This window comes from Alnus glutinosa, chromosome 4 (assembly GCF_958979055.1).
Source record: "Alnus glutinosa chromosome 4, dhAlnGlut1.1, whole genome shotgun sequence".
Lineage (NCBI taxonomy): Eukaryota > Viridiplantae > Streptophyta > Magnoliopsida > Fagales > Betulaceae > Alnus > Alnus glutinosa.
The window spans coordinates 13,613,167-13,626,652 of NC_084889.1; the positions used below are offsets into that span (position 1 = coordinate 13,613,167).

At 40.5% G+C, this 13,486-nt stretch overlaps 1 protein-coding gene across 1 annotated transcript in view; it reads left to right on the forward strand.

Moving 5' to 3' along the window:
• Window positions 1-471: 471 nt before the first annotated feature.
• LOC133867502 (myosin-15) overlaps window positions 472-13,486 on the forward strand; it is a 31,842-nt gene continuing 18,827 nt past the window's right edge. Inside the window, exons 1-11 of the mRNA XM_062304302.1 lie at window positions 472-584; window positions 758-886; window positions 983-1,129; window positions 2,141-2,286; window positions 2,381-2,537; window positions 2,885-2,943; window positions 4,148-4,304; window positions 4,545-4,694; window positions 4,806-4,942; window positions 11,565-11,711; window positions 11,813-11,914. Coding sequence (XP_062160286.1) covers window positions 579-584; window positions 758-886; window positions 983-1,129; window positions 2,141-2,286; window positions 2,381-2,537; window positions 2,885-2,943; window positions 4,148-4,304; window positions 4,545-4,694; window positions 4,806-4,942; window positions 11,565-11,711; window positions 11,813-11,914 — 1,337 coding nt within the window. The 5' untranslated portion in view covers window positions 472-578. The remainder of the gene's footprint in view (window positions 585-757; window positions 887-982; window positions 1,130-2,140; window positions 2,287-2,380; window positions 2,538-2,884; window positions 2,944-4,147; window positions 4,305-4,544; window positions 4,695-4,805; window positions 4,943-11,564; window positions 11,712-11,812; window positions 11,915-13,486) is intronic.

The window sequence follows — 13,486 nt, forward strand, 5'->3', positions numbered from 1 at the left end:
AAAATATCTCGGTATTTATTTTTTTTAAAAAAATTTATAAATTTTTTCAAAGATTCAAGCATGTATATTTTTGCAAATTTTGTTAAATTCTGATCATCACCTTAGATCTTATCATTTTTTTTTTCTTAAAAAAATAGGAGCATTTTGAGTACTTCGTTAGGATTTAACAACAAATCCTAACGTAGTATCTTTAACTGATATGTTTGGAAACTTGCATATTTCAATTTGAGACATTTGTTAGTATAGTACTTTTATCGACGTATAATTTAATATCTTTTTTATGAAGTTATCCATGCTAAGTGAGCAAGGAATAGGTTGGTTGGATTAAAGTTTTATGGATTGCCAAACAGAGAGCTGACTTTTTAGGCCAAGTCAGTTATAAGTCGCTCTTGTTTACCGTTACACGCCATAGATGTAGTGAGCTTTTAGTAGATGATTAAAGGTTAACCACCGGTTAAAAAACCGAACTGTCGAAGGGGTGACGTGTCGAATACGATATAAATACTCTGAAGTTTCGCCATTTTTGACTCGTAGTACACACCTGTTAGGGCGGGAATCCAAAATTTCACCTAAAAGACATGCCCGTAAGTCTCTCTCTCTCTCTCCCTCTGCCCCCCCTTAATTTTTGTCCCTCTCTGCTCCGCTCCTAGGGTTCCAAATTTCAATTCCAATTCATCTTTTGCCCTCAAAGTCGTTTCCCTGAAAAATTCTAGGGTTTTTTTTTGGGGGCGGGTCTTCACTCGCTTTTCCTTCTCAGGAACCGAAGATGAGTCTCCGGAGGGGCTCCAAGGTTTGGGCCGAGGACAGAGATTTGGCCTGGGTCGCAGCTGAAGCCCTCGACTTCGTTGGCAAACAAATCCTAGTCGTGACCACTTCGGGGAAGAAGGTCAGCATTTTGTTCTTCTCAAAGGAAGTGATTTTTGTACGGTACTGGGAAGTTCGTGCTTATTTTCCGACTTTCTTTTTCGAGGGGTTTCTGTAGGTTTTGGCTTTTCCGGAGAAGCTGTTTCCTAGAGATGCGGATGAGGAGGACCACGGTGGAGTGGACGACATGACCAAGTTGACGTATTTGAATGAGCCTGGGGTGCTTTACAATCTCCAGAGGAGATATGCTCTCAATGATATATATGTGAGTAGAAGTGTGATTAATGGGGTTTATGGTAGCTGAAAGATGGGGCTTGGTTAGTTTAGAAGGCCAATTGTTGTTAACCGTGGAATTAATCATGGTGCTTTGAATTGAATTTGTCTGTAGTGGTTAAGTGGATGCTGCTTCAAGTTCTTCGAGTTAATGTGACTCAAAATGGGCATTTAAAAGTGTATTGGGGGTAATTGAGGGTCTAAACTCTGAGTTCGTCTCTGACTTGAAAGATGGGGCATTTCCCTTTCTGAGTTGGAGTTCTGGTTAATGCTTGAAAATATTTTAGTTATTGTGATTTAATCTCTATTCTTCGTTATAATGATGATCACAAGCCCTTAAATTCTTTGAGTAACTGCAACAAAAGGATTTTTTTTTTTTTTTTTTTTGAAAAAAAAAAAATAGAAAACCTCTGCAGTAGACAAATCAAGAATGAAAATTCTGATTTGGCATGCCAAGCTGGTATTCAATTCATTGAATTTTGGGATTATGGCCAACCATGCGTAGAAGGAAGTTATTTTTGCTTTCATTTTGTCGCATATAGGTATGCACCGTCATTCAGCTGCTATAGAAAGTGTCTACTCTAGTTGTCAGGCATGGCTTTTCATTCTTCCTGATTGGTACATAACTCAATAATCAGTTAATATTGAAAGTTGAATTGCTTTCGAGTTCAATATTCTACTGCCAAGTTAGTAGGTCACTATCTTTTTTGCTCTCAATCGTTATTTTTAGGAGGGTTTTTTTTTTTATTGCTTTTAACTAGTCTGTAACTTTCTTACTTATCAAAAAAAAAAAAAAAAAAAAAACTATTCTGTAACTTGATAAATCTCAGTATAAGTTGTAGTTGTCTTTCAAATTGAATGATCTATGAGTGATAATTCACATGCGTATGGCACATGCTGTAACTTCGCATGAAATAATGGGAAGTATAATTTTACCAATTCTTGATTCAACATTTCCCAGATTTGAACTGACATGGGAATTATTTTCCTTTGTCTTTGATAGACATACACAGGTAGCATTTTGATAGCTGTGAACCCGTTCACGAAGCTTCCCCACCTGTACAATGTACATATGATGGAGCAGTATAAAGGAGCTCCATTTGGAGAGCTAAGCCCCCATGTTTTTGCTGTGGCTGATGCATCATATAGGTTTGTTATTTTTAAATGTTGTATAAATTGAGTGGGGATCTCTGTTGCATTTCGCTTTTCCTTTTTTTGGTAAGCTTTGTTGGTTGTGTTCTAGGGCAATGATGAATGATGCTCAAAGCCAATCTATACTGGTCAGTGGAGAAAGTGGGGCTGGGAAGACTGAGACAACAAAATTGATTATGCAGTATCTTACTTATGTGGGTGGCCGTGCTGCTGGTGATGACAGAACAGTTGAGCAGCAAGTTCTTGAAGTAAGGGTTATCATTGAGCCAATCCAATTAACAAGTATAGCCGCAATATTTACAATGTGCATTAGATGTAGGTATAACTTAATTTATTTGTTAGTTGCTAGAGTAGAATACTTTTGGTCACTGTGATAATAAAAAATTGGTAGATCAGAATATATGCTCTAGGTTGATGGGGACTCTGTTTAGGATGGATTAGTTGTCTTTCACTTGAGTTGAATCTGGAGTGGATCCTGCTGCCTGTGATGAGAGACTGGCCTAGTTTTATCTTTTTTCTTTTACATTGTTGAAATTATTATGTTTCTGTACTTCCACTATCAACATTTGCTGATTCCACTTTCTGTGTGATTCAGTCAAATCCACTCTTGGAGGCATTTGGTAATGCAAAGACTGTTAGAAATGACAATTCAAGGTGAATTTTATTATTATTTTGTCTCAATTTCAATAATATTACTATATTTTTCACCAAATTGCAGCTCTAAACTATTTGACATCATGCTTTTTCTCCATTCCAGCTCTGACAATCTACCAAATGAGTTTGATATTTCATTATTTAATCTTGTGCTGTGTTACATGTCTTAATAACTAATTATTTTCTTTATTGATTTACATACATCCAAAGTGTTGCATTGTGATTAAGGTAGTTTACATGTTAGAATATTATTTTTCTTTTCCTCTATATTACGCAGTTCATCATTGTAATATTATTGTCGAGGAAACTATGTTTTATGTTTTATGATTAGTGTTTCTCTTGTATAGTTTCTGTGTACTTCGGTTGCGCCCCGTTGCACTTCTTTACGAGATTGGATTACTTATAAAGATGAAAGAGTTTAAGGTAGGGGTGACCCATATTGAGAAAAAAGATGAAAGAGTTACTTCAGATGGTTTGACCATGTGCAATGGCGACCGATCAATGCATACATGAGAATAGGTGATCTAATTCAAGTTGGGAGGAGTGAAAGGAGGTAAAGGGAGGCTTACATTAACATGGATAGAAGTAGGGAAGACAGATATATTAAACAGGGAGTTGATAGATATAAAGACCATGATTTTGGATATGATGAATGATGGAAAAGACTGCAGTGGTCAGCTTCCATTAATTGATGGTGATCTATAAAACCAACTTAGTCGAGATGAGTTGAGCTGATTAAGTTTATAGAATATGAAAAAAATTATAATAAGTTGAAAGCAGAGTGCTGGAATGGACGAAGTGGGCAAAACTACCGGGATAACTAAAAGGAACTAGATATAAGCTTTTAGATAGTAGAAAAGAAAAATCATAGGAAGTGAGGAGCAGTTATAGATAAATATAAACTTGTTTTTTTGGGCAAGTATGAATTATCAAAACAAAAGCAAGTACAAGATGTCAGGGATTTAAACTTGTCTTGACTGAAGAGACTATTAGGTAAGTAGTGATTCTGCAGTTTCAGTATAGGTAGACTATTGGATTGAACAAAAAAATTGGGATATTATCAAATCATTGATATTATCCATGAATGATATTCCATTCAATATGGTTTTATTATATCATTTTCTCTATTAGTGTTGTCTACCATCATTTCTCTTCCTTGTATAACAATTATTTATTCCTTTATGTTGATTCTTTTTCATGGCAGTCGTTTTGGCAAGTTTGTTGAAATCCAATTTGATGCAAGTGGTAGAATATCAGGTGCTGCAATCAGAACTTACCTTTTGGAACGATCCCGTGTCGTTCAGATAACGAATCCTGAAAGGAATTATCATTGCTTCTATCAGTTGTGTGCATCTGGAAGGGTAATCTCTCTCTCTCTCTCTCTCTCTCTCTCTCTCTCTATCTCTCTTGTGCGCTCGTGCACACATACCCTACACACACTTATTGTACTGATGTATTTACACCTATATGTTAATAGTGTTGAAATGTGCATGGTTTTGCTTATGGCTTTTTTTCGGTTGTGTTTTTGAGGATTTAATCATACATACTTGGGATTATTTTCATCATGGACAATGTCATTATGATGTATCTCATATGTCTAGGATGCAGAGAAGTACAAATTAGATCATCCAAGCCAATTCCACTACTTAAACCAAAGCAAGACCTATGAGCTAGATGGTGTGAGTAGTATAGAAGAATACATGAAGACAAGGCGGGCTATGGACATTGTTGGTATAAGCCATGAAGAGCAGGTCTGAAAAACCATATGTCGCATACAATTGCATATTGCTTTTTCCCTCCGAGACTCTTCTATTTACTGTTGTTTCTGTACTTAATTCTCGGCGTTCAATCTTCATTATTAGGACGCTATATTCCGCACCCTAGCTGCAATTCTACATATAGGAAACATTGAATTTTCTCCTGGCAAAGAACATGACTCATCAGTTATAAAGGATCAGAAATCTAGCTTTCATATGCAGATGGCTGCTAATCTTTTCAGGTTGGTGATTTACTAGATAGTTTGGAATTTTTTCTTGCTTTAATCAATGTTGACCAGACTGAGGTATTAATTTCAGTTCCATAATTTGTCTATTAGTATGAAATTGGAATTGTTAAATCCTTGTAATGATTATAGATCTCTTCGAACAACGTTTTCGGTGGCATAATATATAGAATGTCATCCAAGTAAAAATTCAGAGAGAATTAATTGTAAAATTGCTTTCTAGATAAGCAATAGATCCCAATTATTTGGTATCAAGGGTTAGTAGAGGTGAGATAAGCTTAGACTAATTAGCAAGCAATGCCATTTGGATAGAAGTGCACTGGAATTCTCATGCAATATGGATATTGTCCTTAATTGTAAGCTATTCTATAAGGAGCATAGAATTTTTTGGAGTAAGAAATGGATATGTTATTCTTGTCGTGCAATCAGGGTGCGAGTCTCGTTTCTTTTGGTTCTTGGGTTTCTCTTGGTTTGCGCGTAGGGGTTTCTTCCGGTGGTTTCTCTGTGTGGGTTCCTTTTCGTCGGCGATTATGTAGAGTACACTGGGTCGGCCGTGCTGTGGGTTAGGGGTGTTCTGAGATGGAGAAAAGGTTTATCGTGGAGTCGAAGACTTTCGTCTTCTCGATTCTGGATGGGGCGTCGAGATTGAGAGTGGGGGAGAAAAGAAGAACTTTTTTCCGGTGAGATCGTCATCAACTCTCAGTGCTCGGAGTGGCTCGCATTGACGATGGAGAACCTATTGGGTTACCCGGAAGATCAAGAGTTCATCAAATCTTTCAGGGAAGGGTCGAAAATCGTGATCACTCGGAGAGGCAGTAACCAAGCTGGCCGTTTCCTAGAGGTAGCAGTTTTCGGGCTAGGTGGCCAGAAAGGGTTCATTTTTTTTTTTGATAAGTAATAAGTTGGTCTTATTAAAAGCGTAAGGCGCCCCTCAATACACCGGCAGTATACAAGAGAACGCACCTAGCTAGAAAGTGAAAAACGAACAAGAAATTCATCAAAGGTAAACGACAACGGTGACACAAAAGCCACCGTCCAAAAATACAACGTATGAAAAAAAGAAGCTAAAATATCCTTCGAGGATCTCTCCAAATCCTCAAAACACCTATCATTTCTTTCCTTCCAAACACACCAGAGAATGCATGTCGGCACCATCTTCCAAATAACAGCACTCCTCGGCCTACCAGCCGTCCACCAACACGCAAACAAGTCAAGGACTCTCAGAGGCATAACCCAAGACAGACCAAAACGAGAAAAAATAGCACTCCACATAGCGTATGCAACATCGCAGTGAAGGAGAAGATGATCCACTGATTCCCCACTTCTCTTGCACATGCAACATCTATCCACCACAATGACATGCCTCTTCCTGAGGTTATCCCCTGTTAGGATCTTGCCTAGAGCCGCAGATCACGCGAAAAAAGCTACCCGCGGAGTAGCCTGAGTCCGCCATACACTCTTCCAAGGAAAGTGACTTCTCCCATCGCAAGCCAGAGAACTAAAGAAAGACCCAACCTTGAACAAACCTTTTTTGGAAGGGATCCACCACAATTTGTCTTCTCTACCTCTATTAAATTTGATCGAGTGCAATACCTGGAAAAACGCAGCAAAGGTATCCACTTCCCAATCATGCGCTTCTCTGAAAAAGCACACGCTCCACTGATTGAAGCCACCCACAAGCTCCGCATTATCCGCAACTGAAGCATCCTTCGCACGAGCAATTCCATATAAAACAAGAAAAGCTTCCTTAAGAGTTGAGTTCCCACACCACAAATCATGCCAAAATTTTGTTCTAGCCCCGCCTCCCACCTCAAATCTAGAGAATCCTACAAAATTCTTCCACCCTTTCCTGATGTTCTTCCACAACCCCACCCCAAAAGTACCTGTAGGCTCTAGGGAGCACCAACCTCCCCATAAACTTTCAAACTTGGAATCCACTGCTATTCTCCACCAAGCTTCCCTCTCAATCCCATAACGCCACATCCATTTGCCTAATAGAGCCTTGTTAAACACCACCAGATTTCTAATACCCAACCCGCCTTCTGAAACTGGAGTGCACACTTTAGACCATTTCACCAAATGATACTTGAACTCATCCCCAATTCCTCCCCAAAGGAAGTCTCGTTGTAGCTTCTCAATACGAGCACCTACACTTGCCGGGATAGGAAAAAGAGACAAAAAATACGTGGGCAAGTTGGAAAGAGTACTCTTGATGAGGGTAACTCTACCTCCCTTGGAAAGGTATAACCTTTTCCAGCTGGCCAACCGACGTTCAACCTTCTCAATAACACCATCCCAGATATGAATAGATTTGTAGGAAGCCCCAACAGAAGGCCTAGATACTTCACCGGTAGATTGGCAACCCCACACCCTAAAATATCGGCAAGACCTTCCACTTGAACTACGTCTCCCACAGGAATTAAAGCTGACTTGGCCAAATTAACCTTCAAGCCCGAAGCAGCTTCAAACAGAAGAAAGAGGCTTCTAAGATAACGCAACTGAGCATGGCGAGCATTGCAAAAAATCAAAGTATCATCTGCAAATAACAAGTGTGAGAATGAGACATTACCCACACTAAATCCTTCGAGTAAGCCCCCTCCTACCACAGCTGAAATCATTCGGCTCAATGCCTCCATCACAAAAACAAACAACAAGGGTGAGAGAGGATCCCCTTGTCTCAACCCACGAGAACTACTGAAGAAACCATTAGGAGAGCCATTAACCATCACTGAGAATCTCACAGAGGATATACAATGTTTTATCCAAGAGCACCATTTTTCCCCAAATCCACATCTCCTCAATACAAACAAGAGAAAATCCCAATTAACATGATCATAAGCTTTTTCCAGATCCATTTTGCACATGACTCCAGGCTCCTTAGATCTTAATCTACTATTCAGACATTCATTAGCAATAAGTATTGGGTCCAAAATTTGTCTCCCCTTGACAAAGGCGCTTTGAGATTTAGAAATAACCTTTTCCAAAACAGTCTTAAGTCTATTTGCTAGAACTTTGGCAATGATTTTGTAAACTCCACCCACACTACTAATAGGTCGAAAGTCTTTTAAATCGTTAGCACCTGGAATCTTCGGGATAAGAGAAATGAACGAAGTATTGAGGCTCTTTTCGAAAGAACCCCCGATAAAAAACTCCCGAAACACCTCCATAATGTCCCCCCTCAAAACATCCCAACACTCTTTGAAGAAGGCCATAGAAAAGCCATCAGGACTTGGCGCCTTATCTCCTTCCATTGCTGAAACTACATTCCTGACCTCTTCCTCCTCAAAAGCTCTCTCCATCCAACTGGCCTCAGACTCTAGAATAGAATCAAAGGAGATACCCTCAACCGACGGCCTCCACCCGCACTGCTCCGTAAACAGCTTCTTATAGAACTTGACGATGTGCACACCGATTTCTGACTGATCAGAGGATAGAGAGTCCCCTATCACTAAGGAGTTCAAAGAATTGTACCTTCTATTGGAATTGGCTATAGAATGGAAGAATTTAGTGCACTTATCCCCTTCCTTTAACCACAACATCTTAGATTTCTGTCTCCAACTCACCTCCTCCAAAAGAGAACACTTCTCTAGCTCCCTGATAGTCTCAGCCTTTCTCAAGATCTCCTCTTCCCCTAATACCCTTCTTTCTTTAATAGCATTGAAAGCCTGAATACCTTCAGTCAGCTTCCTCTTGTTTTGCTCTATGTTGCCAAACAACTCATCGTTCCATTTCTTCAAATCCTGCTTCAAAGCCTTCAGCTTACACGCTAGAACAAAGCTAGACGAACCTTGGAACGAGTAAGAATCCCACCACTGTTTCACCAAACCCACGAACCCTTCTTCCTTGAGCCACATGTTTTCAAACTTAAAAGGCCTTCTCCCTCTAGAAACATCGCCGCAATCCAGAAGTATTGGAAAATGGTCCGAAATAAGGCGAGAAAGCCTCCTTTGCGAAACCAAAGGAAACCGGGCTTCCCAATCATGTGACACTAGAAAGCGGTCAATCCTTGACCACATGGGAGGATCATGAGCAATCGACCAAGTAGAGGTGCCTCCAGCTAGGGGGAGATCTACGAGTCTTTGGTCTGCAATAAAATCCGAAAACTCAATCATAGCCGAGCAAAGACGAACGTCACCAGATCTTTCACTCGGAAAGCGTGTAACATTGAAGTCTCCCCCTATAAACCACGGCAGACTCCACCAACTACACAAACCAGCCAACTCATCCCAAAGACGTCTCCGATCGAACCTAGAATTCGGGCCATAAACCCCTGCGAAGGCCCATACAAAATTATCCGCAACGTTCTTGAAGGAGACTGCGAGAGTGAATTCCCCCACACACTTCTCGACCATCTCCACCACTCTTGTGTCCCACATAATGAGAATGCCCCCAGAGGCCCCACTGGAGTCTAAAGAACACCAGTCAAAATGGTTGCATCTCCATAAGCTGCGCAGAACACTACGAGAGAGACTTTTAAGCTTAGTTTCTTGAAAACAAATAACATCCGCCTTCCAATCTCTTAGTAGGTTACTAATCCTAAGTCGTTTTCTCCTCTTGTTCAGCCCCCTCACATTCCAAGAAAGGATTCTTGGCTTCATAACACAACTTGGTCCCCCCTTGCCTTCCTATTCCTGCGTCTGGAAGAAGCGCTTCTAGCATCGTAATTGACTGCACTCTTCAAATTCTTGACCTCCCTCTTACCTTTCTCCGCAATACTAGACCGCTCACCCATCGCTTCTGAACGTCGTTCCCCCTCAAGAAATGTTAAGAGTGCCAACAGTTGTAGCTTGTGACCTTCAAATGAAATTCCCACAATGGGATAAATTTCATTTGCACACTGAATAACCCAATCAGAATACCCCGAAAAGCCCCCTGATGTTGGAGAATATGAATAAAGGGGAGGCAGTGTACCCAAATCAGCAGCACCTCCCACCTCCTCCGCTACAGTCAACGCTCCTGCCCCCTCTTCAGCAATACTCAATTGAGATGAGAAAGGCAGCTACTTTTCTTTCTCCCATAAGTGATAGTGGTTTTGGGTCTCCGACTTGGTTGGTCAAAAACGAGGGGAAGAAAGAAGAACCAAAGCTGGGTTTGGCTCCTTACTGGAAGGGACCCTCCTTTGTGGAGGTCTTGAGGTCAGGCTCAGGCTCTATCGTGGGGGGTAGTCGATCCAGGTTGTTTCATGCTTCGGCGGAGCCGTGTGATCTGGACCTTCTCCCGTCGGTAAGGCAAGCAGAGGAAGAGCTCAGAACGGCAATGGATTGTTTCTCTCTGGAAGCACCTCAGCATGTACGGATGGGTATTGACTGGCCTTTCTATCCACCGGGTAAGAAGAGTCTAGCACATCCAAATTTGAATTTTAAAATTTCAAAACGTCGCACGTGGAGCAAGCTGGTTATTGGGTCTAACTTGGCTCTGGGCCGGGCTGTAAGAAAACTTTTGGCCCGTTTTGTTGGGACTGGTCTGGGTCATCGTTCGGGTTTCCATTTAGCCCGACTCTTCCCGAAACCTGTTCTTTCCCGTCTGTTGAGCATCCTGCCGGAGATGTCGCCGGAGATTTTTTCTGGGTCTCCCTTGGATCGCCTTTCTATTGGTGTCTTGGTGGACGTTCCTATGGAAACCTCTAAGAGTGTGGGTATGGCATCGTCGGGATCTCCTGGGTGTCTTCTTCAATCGAAGACCTCGTCGTCTCCTCCTCTGCCGGAGATAACTTCTCCGGCAGACTCTGGGGTGATGTTGGGTTTGTCTCCTTTCGGGGGTGGGTCTAGCTGTGGGCACTCGGATCCAGACGGTGATGTGGGCTCGGGTCCAACAGAGATTCTGCAGGAGTCTTCGTCGGAGTTTTCTTTGGGGTTAGAATCTGGGGTGGCTTCAGTGTGGATCCGTTGGACGTAGATGGGGAATCGGGTTCTCTTCTTCCAACTCTGGAGACGTCAGATTCACTCTCTTCGGCTGAGATGGATGAGAAGTTGACGTTGGAGTGGGAGTTAGACGTTAGGAAGAAGGTTGCTGTGTTTTGGGAGAGGTTGTCCCAGGAGTATGCGTGGAAGGTGTCTGAGGAGCATGACGAGAGGTTTAGGGCTATTACGGAAGAAATGATTAAGCGTCAGAAGATTAAGGGCAAGAAGGAGCTTTTGAATCTACAAAGCTCTGTTAATTATGGCGATTCTAAAATTTCTTCTAGGTGTAGGAAAGGCAGGACCCATGTGATGTAGGGTTGTATGCCTAGGGAGGTTTTTGTGGTTTGTTTCTCGGGGCCTTAAAGGTTTTTTTCCTGTTGCTTGGGTTGTCTGTTGGGTTTTCGGGTTAGCTTTGGTTCTCCTTTGTATACCACCTGTGTACTTAGGGGCGCCTTACGCTTCATTTCTTAATAAATTTTTAATTAACTATCAAAAAAAAGAAAGAAATGGATATGTTAGTTTTTTTTCCCCGAGCAAATGGATATGTTAGTTAATTTGTGGAGTACATTTCATTTTTGTCAGCATTTTGGGTTGTGAACTAGCTAACCAAGCCGAGTTGGGGACTGGTCTATTTCTTTCTTGTGATGCTATAACTGCCTAGAGTTTAATAGATGCTTTTGGTCTTGTTAATCTGATAACTAAACTGCTTATTTAATCAGATGCGATGTGAACCTCTTGCTAGTGACACTTTGTACTCGTTCAATACAAACTCGTGAAGGAAGTATTGTTAAAGCTCTTGACTGTAATGCTGCTGTTGCTAGTCGGGATGCACTGGCAAAAACTGTTTATGCTCGACTGTTTGATTGGTAGGCTTATATTCACTTCACTATCAAGAACCATTTCTTTTATTTATGCAGATTTTGTTTTTCAACTCTGTATATTTTACTGATTTTGTTATTTCTTCCAGGCTTGTTGATAAGATCAATAGGTCTGTTGGGCAAGATCTGAATTCCCGAGTGCAAATTGGAGTCTTGGACATCTATGGGTTTGAATGCTTTAAGCATAACAGGTAACAATTTACATATTTAGATTTGGTTTGACTTGTTTTCTTGTAACATTTAAGGCTCCTTTTGGGTTTGTTTGGATTTTTCTTTTTATGGGTTAGCTTTGGCTGTTCCTATGTATACTCCCGGTGTACTTAGGGGCGCCTTACGCTTATATATAAAGTTTTCTTGCTTATAAAAAAAAATTTATTGAATGCAGAGTATGTTATCTGATTGGCACGGCCTCCTGAATTTGCTTTAGCATGTAGGATGTCTAGTAACACCTACTAGACTTTGCTTTCAATTAAAATTGTCTTTAGGATGTACATGTGGTTTTAATTCATATAGTTGTTTGCATTGTACATGACAAGCAACTCGTTGCGTTGGCTGCCATTTTTCTGCCCCTTTAGATTTGTTAGTGGTCATATATTTTTGGGGAAATTACATTTTATGATGTGGAGATATGGTCCTAAAGGAAGCATTCCCAGATTTATATGGTATTGCTTGCGCGAAGGATGCTTTCATAGCGGCTCACTTAGCTTTTTGGGGGCTCAAATTAGTAGAATATAAGCTTCGCTAGAGCGACTCATGCTTTTGTATTTAGTTAGAGTGAGACGAGAAGGCGAAGACAAGATTTTGGAGAGGGTTCGAGTTTAGATCTTTTTACAGTATCTTGGTTTGTAACAATGGCTTTCTTTTCCCTTGGAAGAGTGTTTGGTGGACTAAGGTTCTTTTGTGGGTGTCTGTTTTGCTTGGTTTGGTACCTTAGGTAAGATTCTTACCATGGACAATTTTAGGAAGCGACATGACATTGTGGTCGATAGCTGTTGTATGTGCAAAAAGAGTGGGGAGTTCGTAGACTATCTTCTTCTCCATTGTGAGATTGCTTGTGTCTTACGGAATGTTTTTTTTTAAGGCACTTTGGACTGTCTTGGGTTAGCCTATACGAGTAGTGGACTTGTATGCTTTTTGGTAAACTGCTGCTAACACTCGGAGCGCTGCTATGTGGAAGATGGTGCTTCCATGCCTTTATGGTGTCTATGGAGAGAAATGAATGACAGGAGTTTTGAGGACTGCGAGAGAACATTGGAGGAACTTAAATCTTTCTTTTCTTCTTCTTAGTTTGTTTGTTTTTTTTTTTTTTTTTTTTTTTTTTTTTTTTTTTTTTCAGTACTCTGTATTTTTGGACAATTGCTTCCGTTTCTCATTTTGTGCTTAGTTATCATGATTTTCTTGAATTTTTTTTCCTTCTTCTAACTAGGTGTTGTCTCTTTTATACTTCTTGTATACCTGGGAGCCACTCGCACTTTTATAGTACGTTTGGTACGTGGAATTTCTATTCCATTATGAAAATGAATAGCGTTTATTGGAAATGGAAGAAGGTGAAATGGAATAGCCATTCTCATGGCCTATAAGGGAATGACTATTCCAAGTGTGTATATGATAAGGATAAAATTCTTATCATATAATCTAATACCAAGGCTTTTCTGTTCCACCTTCTTATATTCCTTATAAAAGCTATTCATTTTTCCTAATGGAATAGCCATTCGTAACAAACGTACCCTTAATGATTTTATTTTTTTTATAAGTAATCAAAA